The sequence below is a fragment of the Hemitrygon akajei genome, chromosome 1 (genome assembly GCF_048418815.1).
Source record: "Hemitrygon akajei chromosome 1, sHemAka1.3, whole genome shotgun sequence".
Taxonomy (NCBI): Eukaryota; Metazoa; Chordata; class Chondrichthyes; order Myliobatiformes; family Dasyatidae; genus Hemitrygon; species Hemitrygon akajei.
Window position 1 is genome coordinate 36,256,594 of NC_133124.1, and position 12,850 is coordinate 36,269,443.

A 12,850-nucleotide genomic window follows, 5' to 3' on the forward strand; every position below is an offset into this window, starting at 1 on the left:
AAGTGTATTTATTGACATGCCAAATCTCTTCAAACTCCAAATAAAGTATAGCCGTTGTCTATAGCCTTCTTTATGACTACTACATCGATATGTTGGGACCAGGTTAGATCCTCAGAGATCTTGACACCAAGGAACTTGAAGCTGCTCACTCTCTCCACTTCTGATCCCTCTGAGGATTGGTATGTGTTCCTTTGTCTTACCCTTCCTGAAGTCCACAATCAGCTCTTTCATCTTACTGACGTTGAGTGCCAGGTTGTTGCTGCAGCACCATTCCACTAATTGGCATATCTCACTCCTGTACGCCCTCTCATCACCACCTGAGATTCTACCTTACTGGAGTTCTTTGAGGACATAATGAGTGCAGAGGGTGGAGGGGAACAGGTGGATGTCGTATACTTGGATTTCCAGAAGGCGTTCGATAAGGTGCTGCACAAGAGACTTATAAATAAGATACGGATGCATGGAGTCGGAGGAAGTGTATTAGCATGGATAGAGGATTGGTTAATCAATAGAAGGCAGAGTGTTAGTATAAATGGGTATTTCTCCGGTTGGCAATGAGTGGGGTGCCACAGGGGTCGGTGCTGGCCCCACAGCTGTTTACCATTTACACTGATCATTTGGAAGAGGGGACTGAGTGTAGCATAGCAAAATTTGCAGATGACACTAAATTGAGTGGATAAGCAAATTGTACAGAGGATGTGGAGAGTCTGCAGAGGGATATAGATAGTTAAGTGAGTGGCCAAGGTCTGGCAGATGGAATACAACGTTGGTAAATGCAAGATCATCCACTTTGGAAGGAATAATAGAAGAGCAGATTATTATTTAAATGGTGAAAGATTGCAGCATGCTGTTGTGCAGAGGGACTTGGGAGTGCTTGTGCATGAATCGCAAAAGGTTGGCTTGCAGGTACAACAGGTTATTAAGAAGGTAAATGGAATGTTGGCCTTCATTGCTAGAGGGATTGAATTTAAGAGCAGGGAGGTCATGCTGCAACTATACAGGGTACTGATGAGGCTGCATCTGGAGTACTGTGTGCAGTTCTGGTCTCCATACTTGAGGAAGGATATACTGGCTTTGGAGGCAGTGCAGAGGAGGTTCACCGGGTTGATTCCAGAGATGAAGGTGTTAACCTGTTAGGAGAGATTGAGTCACCTGGGACTATACTCTCTGGAATTCAGAAGAATGAGAGGGGATCTTACAGAAACATAACATTATGAAAGGGGTAGATAAGATCGAGGCAGGGAAGTTGTTTCCACTGGTAGGTGAGACTAGAACTAGGGGACATTGCCTCAAGTTTCAGGGGAGAAGATTTAGGACAGAGATGAGGAGAAACTGTTTTTCCCAGAGAGTGGTGAATTTGTGGAATTCTCTGCCCAGGGAAGCAGTTGAGGCTTCTTCACTAAATATATTTAAGATACAATTCGATAGATTTTTACATAGTAGGGGAATTAAGGGTTATGGGGAAAAGGTAGGTAGATGGAGCTGAGTTTACGGACAGATCAGCCACGATCTTATTGAATGGTGGGGCAGGCTCGATTGGCCAAATGGCCTACTCCTGCTCCTATTTCTCATGTTCTTACACCTGGTTTTCTGGTACACGCCAGGGTTGCCAGACTTGAATGCCTTCAGCAGATGATGTACCTCCTAATTCATCCACGGTTTTTGGATTGGGAATGTATAATGAGTCTTTGTAGGCACACACTCATCCACACAGGTTTTAATGAAGTCGATGACAACTGCAGCATACTCAGCCAGGTTTGAAGATGAATCCTGAATACAGTCCAGTACACCGATTCAAAGCAGTCCTGTAGGCACTCCTGTGCTTCCTTTGTCCATACCTTCTTGGTCCTCACTACAGGTGCTGCAGTCTTCAATCTCTGCCTATACTCAGAGAGTAGAAGTACAGCCAGGTGATCAGACTTTCTGAAGTGAGGGCATAGAATAGCACAGTAAGCATCCTTGATGGTGGTGTAGTAATGGTCCAGTGTGTTGTTTCCTCTGGTATTGCAAATGATCTGTTGATGGTAGTTGCTTAGTGATTTTTTTCAGACTGGCCTGGTTAAAATCTCCCAAAATGATGGTGAAGGCATTAGGGTGTGCTGTTTCGTGCATGTAAATCCCATTACTCAGATCATCTAAAGCCTACTTGACATTGGCCTGAGGTGGACTGTAAACTCCTACCAGAATGACCCCAGAGAACTCCCGTGGTAAGTGAAAAGGACAATACTTTACTGCTGGATATTCCAGGTCTGGTGAGCAAATTGGGACAGCACAGATATACTTGTGCACCAAGAAGAGTTGGTCATGAGGCATACTCCTCTACCTCTGCTTTTGAGAGACTCTGTAGATCTATCCTGATGATATATAGTAAACCCGTTAATCTGAATCACTGCATCTGGTACAGAAGGGGTTAACCAGGATTCCGTGAAACAAAGGACACACAACAAACAACACAAAAACAAACAATAATCAATGGAGCAAATGGGCATGAGCGATCAACAAATAGCAGACCACAATATGCGCTAATGCCAATAATCAAACTAAAATTGGTGTGAACATATAAACAGACTAAGTAATTATCAACAGAACATGGAGAGCAGGAAAGACCATTTAATATGTGTTCTGATGGGACAGTTAGGGTATTAAACAAAGGAAAACATAGAAAACCTACAGCACAATACAGGCCCTTCAGCCCACAAAATTGTGCCGAGCATGTCCCTACCTTAGAAATTACTAGGCTTACCTATAGCTCTCTATTTCACTAAGCTCCATGTACCTATCTGAAGCCCCTATCATATCTGCCTCCACCAACATTGCCGGCAGCCCATTCCACGCACTCACCACACTCTGAGTAAAAAATTTACCCCTGACATCTCCTCTGTACCTACTCCCCAGCACCTTAAACCTGTGTCCTCTTGTGGCAACCATTTCAGCCCTGGGAAAAAGCCTCTGACTATCCACACTATCAATGCCTCTCATCACCTCATACACCTCTATCAGGTCAACTCTCATCCTCCTTTGTTCCAAGGAAAAAAGGCCGAGTTCACTCAACCTATTCTCATAAGGTGTGCTCTCCAATCCAGGCAACATCCTTGTAAATCTCCTCTGCACCCTTTCTATGGCTTCCACAACCCTTCTGTAGTGAGGCGACCAGACTGAGCACTGTAATCCAAGTGGGGTCTATCCAGTGTCCTATGTAGCTGCAACATTACCTCTCAGCTCCTAAATTCAATTCCATGATTGATGAAAGCCAATACACCATACGCCTTCTTAACCACAGAGTCAACCTGCGCAGCTGCTTTGAGCGTCCTATGGACTTGGACCCTAAGATCCCTCTGATCCTCCACTGCCAAGAGTCTTAGCATTAATACTATATTCTGTCATTCAATTTGACCTACCAAAATGAACCACTTCACACTTATCTGGGTTGAACTCCATCTGCCATTTCTCAGCTCAGTTTTTGCATCCTGTCAATATACCGTTGTAACCTCTGACAGCCCTCCACACTATCCACAACACTTCCAACCTTTGTGTCATTAGCAGACTTACTAACCCATCCCTCCACTTCCTCATCCAGGTCATTTATAAACAACACTAAGAGTAAGGGTCCCAGAACAGATCCCTGAGACACACCACTGGTGACCGACCTCCATACAGAATATGACCCGTCTACAACCACTCTGCCTTCTGTGGGCAAGCCAGTTCTGGATCCTCAAAGCAATGTCCCCTTGGATCCTATTCCTCCTTACTTTCTCAGTAAGCCTTGCATGGGGTACCTTATCAAATGCCTTGCTGAAATCCATATACACTACATTTACTGTTCTTCCTTCATCAATGTTTATAGTCACATCTTCAAAAAATTCAATCAGGCTCGTAAGGCACAAAATGCCCTTTACAAAACCATGCTGACTATTCCTAATCATATTATACCTCTCCAAATATTCATAAATCCTGCCTCTCAGGATCTTCTCCATCAACTTACCAACCACTGAGGTGAGACTAAATAAAAACACAAAATGTTGGCAGAACTCAGCAAGCCAGACAGCATCTATGGGAGGAGGTAGTGACAACATTTTGGGCCGAAACCCTTCACTACTGAGGTAAGCCTCACTGTTTTATAATTTCCTGGGCTATTTCTACTCCCTTTCTTGAATAAAGGAACAATATCCGCAACCCTCCAATCCTCCAAAACCTCCCCCATCCCCATTGATGATGCAAAGATCATCGCCAGAGGCTCAGCAATCTCTTCCCTCGCCTCCCACAGTAGCCTGGGGTACATTTTGTCTGGTCCTGGTGACTTATCCAACTTGATGCTTTCCAAAAACTCCAGCAGATCCTTTTTCTTAATATCTACATACTCAAGCTTTTCAGTCTGCTGCAAGTCATCACTACAATCACCAAGATCCTTTTCCATAGTGAATACTGAAGTATTTATTAAGTACCTCTGCTATTTCCTCCGGTTCCGTACACACTTTCCCACTAACACACTTGATAGGTCCTATTCTTTTACGTCTTATCCTCTTGCTCTTCACACACTTGTAGAGTGCTTTGGGGATTTCCTTAATCCTGCCCGCCAAGGCCTTCTCATGGCCCCTTCTGGTTCTCCTAATTTCCTTCTTAAGCACCTTCCTGTTAGCCGTATAATCTTCTAGATCCCTAACATTACCTAGCTCTCTGAACTTTTTGTAAGCTTTTCTTCTTGACTAGACCTGAGTGAGTTTTGTTGAGAAGCTGGATAGCTACAGGATAGAAGCTTTGTAGATGACGTGTAGTCCTGGTAGTGATGGACTTGTAGTGTCTCCCTGATGGCAGTCTAATGAATAGGTAACTGCTAAGGTGGGTGGGGTCGGCAGTAATTTTTTCAGCTTCTTTCTTCTCTCTGGTGGTGAACAAATCTTTTAATATCTGTAGCTGAGAGTATATTGTCAAAGCTGTAGCTGTGTCAAAGAGTATATTAAAATCTTAGTAGGTACTTGTTCTTTATTTGAGCAGAGGATGATGTCAATTTAACAGTATAAAGATGCTCAGCTCCAGCAGCCCTGTGTCCACCGTGGAGAACTTCAGGTTCCTGGGAACCACCATCTCTCAGGATCTGAAGTGGGAGCAGAACATCAGCTCCATCCTGAAGAAGGCCCAGCAGCGGATGTATTTCCTGCGGCTCTTGAGGAAATACGGTCTGCCTCAGGAATTGCTGCTGCAATTCCACACTGCAGTCATTGAGTTTGTCCTGTGCACCTCCATCATTGTATGGTTTGGAGCCGCCACCAAGCAGGATAGAACCAGACTACAGCGCACAGTGAGGACTGCCGAGCGCATTATTGGAGCCTCCCTGCCCTCTATTGTGGACCTGTACTCTTCCAGGTTGAAGAAGAGGGCGGGGAACATCATAAAGGACTCCTCCCATCCTGCACACGGACTGTTTGATCTGCTTCCATCTGGTAGGCTTTTCAGATCCCTCCAGACTAAGACTAATAGGCACTGGAGAAGTTTTTTCCCTACTGTGGTCACTTTGCTGAACAGTTAACTGCCGGTTAACTGTCAGCTAACTATTACTTGGATTGCACTATCTGTATGTATAATTTATATTTTCATTTATATTTATCATTATTATTGTTATGAGCAGAGAGACAACATCTGCCGGAAGTAAATTCCTTGTATGTGCATAGGTACTTGGCGATTAAAGTCTGATTCTGATTCTGATCAGAATGAATGGTTAAAATAAGAATAGAAAGGAGATATTTAAAGATTGACAGTTTTTAAAATTTAAAAGTCACCTGCTCTAAATGGAATACATCCTGGTTACAGAGGGAAGTAAAGTGGAAATTGAAATAGGCTTGACTACAGTCTTCCACTTTTTTTTTGCATATTGGAATGCTTTCAGATGTTTTGAGATTGAAAATGTTACATTTCTGTTTAGAAACAAAACAAGATAAATCCGGAAATGACAGTAGAGTCAGCCATATGTTAATGGTGGGAAACTTTTGCGGGACAGTAACATTTGGAATAATAAACTAGTTTGCAAGAGGCAAATTGCACTTAAAGGAAAATTGAGATGACTAACCTTACGAACGATTGTGGTGTTGTGCAAGTATTGGATGATGAAAGTCGTGATGTAATGCCTGTGAGATCTTTCAATGGCGCTGGGTAAAATGCCAAAGAGAGCAAAATCTATATCATTATACAGAGAGTAACAGCAGAGAATCAATGTTGGATAACTGACAGAAGATTCATTCTGAGCATGTTTGATCAGACAAGAAAAAGGTATACAATGCTATTCCCAGCAGTTTAAAAGAAAACCATCCTTTCAGCTATGTATCAAAGGTCTGAAGCTGGATACATAAATTTCAGATAAGAGCCCAGAAATTTGGAGAACGTGCTTCAAGGTACCATGAAAGACAAATGAAATGGCAAATGGAATTTAATACAGTAAAATGGAAGAATGGACTAAATGGCTTAATTTCAAAAACCTGGAAAAACAAGAACTTTGCACATGTATTACTGCCTTCAAATGGTTGTGTATAGTTGAGAAGGCTGTTCCAAATGCTTACAGGAAAAAAACTTGCAAAACCTGGTTAAGCTTCATCAGGAACACTGTTGAGATCAATACATAACCAATCAGGAAGGATGTTAAGACCTTGGAGGAGGATGTAAAGATTTACCAGAATATTAAATTTTATAATAGTGGTCTTCAGGTATAAAGCAAGACTGGAGAAGCTGGAGTTATTCTCCTTAGAGGGATTGAGAAAACAATGTATTGTCACAGTAGCATTACCAGTGCACAGATTTAAAATATACAAACAGAAGAGAAGTAAGAAAGAATAAAAAAAATAAGTTGCCTCAAACTGCCTAACAGGAAGGGTTCATCACTTACCCAGCAATAGGTTGATTCATTGTAGAGCATAATGGCCGAGGGTAAGAATGACTTCATGTAGTGCTCTTTGGAGCAGCACAGTTGTCTTGGTCTTTAACTAAAAGTGCTCCTCTGTTCAGCCAAGGTGGCATGCAGAGGGTGAGAAACATTGTCCAGAATTTTCAATAGGCCGTTTGTTCTACTACAGCCTCCAGTATGTCCAGTATGATTCCTATAATAGAGCCAGCCTTTCTAATCAGTGTATTCAGCCTGTTGGCGTCACCCGTATTGATGCCATTGCCCTAAGCACACCACCCCATAGAAGATTGTATTGTTAAGATATTAAAGAAACTGAGGAAACATGACTGACTGTTTCATCAAATGTAAGTTTGTTTTTGTCTCAAATACATTGCCTGAAATTTGACGGATACAGAAACAAACAGTAACATCCAAAAAAAAAACTGGAACTTGCAGTATTTAAAGGAAAAACAGAAGACTTGGCCTTAAGATTAATGGGATGCCAAAGATGACAGGTTGAATTGCCTACTTCTGTAGAGATCATTTTCTAATAAAGGGTCATGACAAATTTGAATGGGAGGGGATCTTTTGGGACATAGTTATAAAAGTTTCAAACAGGCAGTATATAGCTGTAGGCCTGGTTGAATATAATCTCCTTTGGCTGTAACACACATTCTTAATATTCTAGATCACCAAATTTGTCTTAATTCTACAGGCTTTTATATTCTTAGCAAATCTCTTGTGTGCTATATCATCAAAATGCTTCTGAAAATCCATACGGCAATGATCTGAAAAAATCCATACGGCAATGATCTGAACTATATTGATCGGCTTTCCCTGTGTCTCAATAAAGAATTAAGTAATCACATTCAGATCTCCTTTCATGTTGCCACCTTTATGAAAAATACTGTGCATAATTGGATAGATAGAGAGTACCCAATGAGGGTTGGAAATGGATCAAGAGAATTACATTTTATTAACTCCAGATGAGTCAGCACAGCATATAGACAATGATTGAAATGTTCTCCTATGTGTCAAATTTGGATTTAATTCTAAAAATTATCAACATAGTGAGGGGAAAAGCAGAGTTCAAGACACTGCTGTGCCTGTGAAATTCTTCCAATTTTTTTAATTTTGAGTGCTAAATTTTAAAATATTTTTTAAAATTTAGCACAAGTATTTTTAACAAACTAACATGGGTCAAAATTATTGCCATATTTTCTGAACTAATATGTACTGAAATACATGTTGTAATATATTTGCTTCTTGCCTTTTAGATGTTATATCTGGTAGTTCTATTGATTGGGCCTATAAACAAGGAATTCCCTATGCATTTGCATTTGAACTACGAGATACCGGATATTATGGATTTTTGCTGCCAGAATCTCTAATCAGACCCACGTGTACAGAGACGACATTAGCCATCAAAAGTATTACAAATCATCTCCTAAAAGAGTGCCCATTGAAGTGAGGAACTAGTTATCACCATATAGTTTGATTTATTTTTTAATTTTGCATAAATAAGCTAAAATGAACAATGATTTATGCTGTTTCTGTATTTTATCTTTCTGTGCAGCCGTATATGGTACAAATTTGTCACCATAATACTCAAATATACTATTGCAGCAAAGCAAATAAATGTGCTTTGAATAAACAAGTAACAAGGAAATTCTCAATTTTGGACAGTGGTGTTTTTTAAAATCACATTGAATATACACAGGATCATTACGAGAGACTCTTAACTGAAGATGATCATTTTAAACAACTGCAAAAGACACAAATATTTTAGCATGCAAATTGGAGTTCACCTCTTTTGAATGCCAGATGGTAGCTGCATGCCACCTGCAAAGTATCAAAAGCTTGAAGGAAAAAAAATCACCAACAAGATCATCAAGTTGCTTTTCAGCCATAAAAACTTTACTTGTATCTTTTATGAAAGCATCTGTATGAAGAGATCCCAGTTAATGTAGTATCACCATGCCGAAAGCATCCAGCTTTAAAGAATATCTCCCCATGGTAGTCACAGAAAAAGGTTTCACAAGGAAATGAAGTAAATCCTGAGAGAGGGAACGGCACCATTCCACCCCAATACTATGTCCCCAGATAATCAGCAGCGTCGGTTAAGCTGTATGCTGCAAGTGGCCCCACGTGTGGTAAGCTAATAAGTCTGGCAAAAAAAAATAGAACCATCATCCACAGAGGCGCATGACATAAAAACAATGATCTTTGAGGGAATGCACTGTAATACTTGTGATATTGAATGTTGACCAGCTGGGAGAAGAACATTCATACTGTGGATCCTTTAATTCAGTTCTATTTCCTTGAATCTGGTCCTTGTTTTTTGTTTTGACTAGTGATTAGTAATCGTGCAAATAGGTACTGCAATGCTGATTGCATTAATAAATGCTCATCTAACACAGGGAAAATTCCAGATGCGTTGACCTGCAACCTTGCCATAAATACCCACCTCAGTTTCTAATTGGGCATGATTTCATCTGGAGGTTGTGACTATCACAATGCACCCCAGTATAAAACAGTTTCATATACTACATGTACATAAAAATATGTGCAGATCTAGTATCTCAGATTATTTTTCTCTAATCTTACCTTTATCCCTCATAATATTCTTTGATCTCACATGTGAGGAAGAGCATAATTGTATGATGGGGTGTAATTAAAGTGTTGAAGTTCTTTGAGCCTTTTATTGGAACTGTACAGTGAATGTTCCAAGAAAAGGTGGTTTTTAAACAAATAGTGAAATGCTATTCAAATTGCCCATAGAGTCAAAGAGCAAAATGGTTGCTTTTAGCTACCATTTCAAAATTACTGATTGTACAATATATTTAAAAATAGTTCATTACTTATATTTTATTTATCACAACTTGAAGCAAACTAAGCTTCTTAACAGATGCATTGGTCACGATCTGTCTTCAAGAATCACTTGATTCTGGCTTAGTCCCAGAGGAGTGGAAAATTGCAAATGTCACTCCACTCTTTAAGAAAGGAGGAAGATAAAAGAGAGGAAATTATAGGCCAGTTAGTCTAGCCTCAATGGTTGGGAAAGTGTTGGAGTCCATTATTAAGGACGAGGTTTCGGAGTACTTGGAGACTAATGATAAAATAAGTCAAAGTCAGTATGGTGTCTGTAAAGGGAAATCTTACCTGACAAATCTGTTGGAATTCTTTGAAGAAGTAACAAGCAGGGTGGACAAAGAGAAGGCAGTGGATGTCATTTACTTAGATTTTTAGAAGGCATTTGATAAGGCCACACATGAGGCTGCTTAACAAAATAAAATCCCATGGCATTGCAGGAAAGATACTGGCATAGATAATGGGATGGCTGACAAGCAGAAAGCAGTGAATGGAAATAAAGGGGGCCTTTGGTTGGTTGCCAATGATTAGTGGTCCTCAAGGATCAGTATTGGGACCGCTACTTTTCACATTGTCAATGATTTAGATAGTGGAATTGATGGCTTTGTAGTAATGTTTGTGGATGATACGATAGATGGAGGGGTAGTACTGAGGAAGCAATGTGATTCCAGCAGGACTTGGACAAATTGGAATTGTAACATGCTGTAAGGTTTCACTGCTAATGTAACGGCCTCTCTGTAATGTTTCACTGTTGAGGTGATGGTTTCTCTGTAGCAGCAATGTTTGGGTTACAACTAGAGATAATGAGGTTTTGGAATGCAGGGCTATCCAATGAGAGAAATGTTCTTGTGAGTCTGGAAGAGAGATTTTCTCAGTCTCTTGCCGGGGAGAGATGAGGAGAGAAGACGCGAATGGAGAGAGTTGTTAGTCCATCAGACAGAGTGGACTTGGAGCGAGGATCCAAAGCTCAACAACGATCAAAGGAGGTCGATGGTGGATGACCAGCTTATCAGTGATCTCCAACATTGCGCAATAGACTGGTTCATGAGAATGGGCCCTTTTTCCTTTTTGTTTTCTTTACTAACCATATAGTCAAAGTAAGAACTATAAAGCTCAATCGTTTAATTGCTTATTGTGAACTGTTTGTTATTTCAGGGTACTGATTTGTAACTGGGGACACATCGCACAGAATCCACCTAAACGAGATTTCTTAAGTTTGGCCAGACAGGGGGGAGGGGTGGTTCTCACCCCCTATATTAAGCCACTAGCCAAAGCAAGAGTTACAGAAGAATGAGCAAAAAATTGGCAGATGGAATACAGTGTTGAGAAATGTATGATAATGCATTTTGGTAAAAGGAGCAATGGTGCAGATTATTATCTAAATATCTTCACATCAAAATTCAAACATCAGAGGTGCAAAACTCCAGAAGGTTAATTCCCAAATTGAGTGTGGTCAGGAAGTCAAATGCAATGTTGGCATTTATTTTAAGGGGAATAGAATATGGACCATAGAACAATACAGCACACTACAGGCCCTTCGGCTCACAATGCTGTGCTGACCCTTAAACACTGCCTCCCAAATAACCCTCTACCTTAAATTCCTTCATATACCTGTCTAGTAGACTCTTAAATTTCACTAGTGTATCTGTCTCCACCACTGACTCAGGCAGTGTATTCCACGCACCAACCACTCTCTGAGTACTAAACCTTCCTTTAATATCCCCCTTGAACTTTCCACCCCTCACCTTAAAGCCATGTCCTCTTGTATTGAGCAGTGGTGCCCTGGGGAAGAGGCGCTGGCTGTCCATCTATTCCTCTTAATATCTTGTATACCTCTATCATGTCTCTCCTCATCCTCCTCTCCGGAGAGTAAAGTCCTAGCTCCCTTAATCTCTGATCATAATGCACACTCTCTAAACCAGGCAGCATCCTGGTAAATCTTCAATGCTTCCACATCCTTCCTATAGTGAGGCAACCAGAACTGGACACAGTACTCCAAGTGTGGCCTAACCAGAGTTTTATAGAGCTGCATCATTACCCTGCAACTCTTAAACTCTATCCCTCGACTTATGAAAGCTAACACTCCATAAGCTTTCTTAACGACCCTGTCTACCTGTGAGGGAACTTTCAGGGATCTGTGGTTATGATCCCAGATCCCTCTGCTCCTCCACACTTACAAGTATCCTGTCATTTACTTTCTACTCTGCCTTGGAGTTTGTCCTTCCAAAGTGTACCACCTCACACTTCTCCATCTGCCACTTCTCAGCCCACTTCTGCATCCTATTAATGTCTCTCTGCAATCTTCGACTATCCTCTACACTATCCACAACACCACCAACCTTTGTGTCATCTGCAAACTTGCCAACCCACCCTTCTACCTTTCATAAAAATCACGAAAAGTAGAGGTCTCAGAACCGATCCTTGTGGGACACCACTAGTCACAATCCTCCAATCCAAATGTACTCCCTCCACCACGACCCTCTGCTTTCTGCAGGCAAGCCAATTCTGAATCCACCTGGCCAAACTTCTCTGGATCCCATGCCTTCTGACTTTCTGAATAAGCCTACTATGTGGAATCTTGTCAAATGCCTTACTGAAATCCATGTCGATCACATCCACTGCACTACCTTCATCTATATGCCTGGTCACCTCCTCAAAGAACTCTATCAGGCTTGTTAGGCACGATCTGTCCTTCACAAAGCCATGCTGACTGTCCCTGATCAGACCATGGTTCTCTACATGCCCATAGATTCGGTCTCTAAGAATCTTTTCCAACAGCTTTCCCACCACAGATGTAAGGCTCACTGGTCTATAATTACCCGGACTATCCCTACTACAATTTTTGAACAAGGGGACAACATTTGCCTCCCTCCAATCGTCCGGTACCATTCCCGTGGACAACGAGGACATAAAGATCCTAGCCAAAGACTCAGCAATCTCCTCCCTTGCCTCGTGGAGCAGAATATAAAAGCAAGGAGATAATGCTGAAGCTTTATAAAACATTAGTCAGGCTGCATTTGGAGTATTTTCAATAGTTTTGAGCCCCTTAACTCATAAAGGATGTATTGTCATTGGAGAGAGTCCAGAGGAGGTTCACAAGGATGATTCTGG

At 41.2% G+C, this 12,850-nt stretch overlaps 1 protein-coding gene across 1 annotated transcript in view; it reads left to right on the forward strand.

The window, feature by feature from the left end:
- The window catches only part of cpa6 (carboxypeptidase A6), a 76,831-nt gene extending 68,318 nt beyond the window's left edge, over positions 1-8,513 (forward strand). The window contains exon 11 of the mRNA XM_073041090.1: positions 8,146-8,513. Within this exon, the coding sequence (XP_072897191.1) occupies positions 8,146-8,339 (194 nt within the window). The 3' untranslated portion in view covers positions 8,340-8,513. The remainder of the gene's footprint in view (positions 1-8,145) is intronic.
- Positions 8,514-12,850: the final 4,337 nt, after the last annotated feature.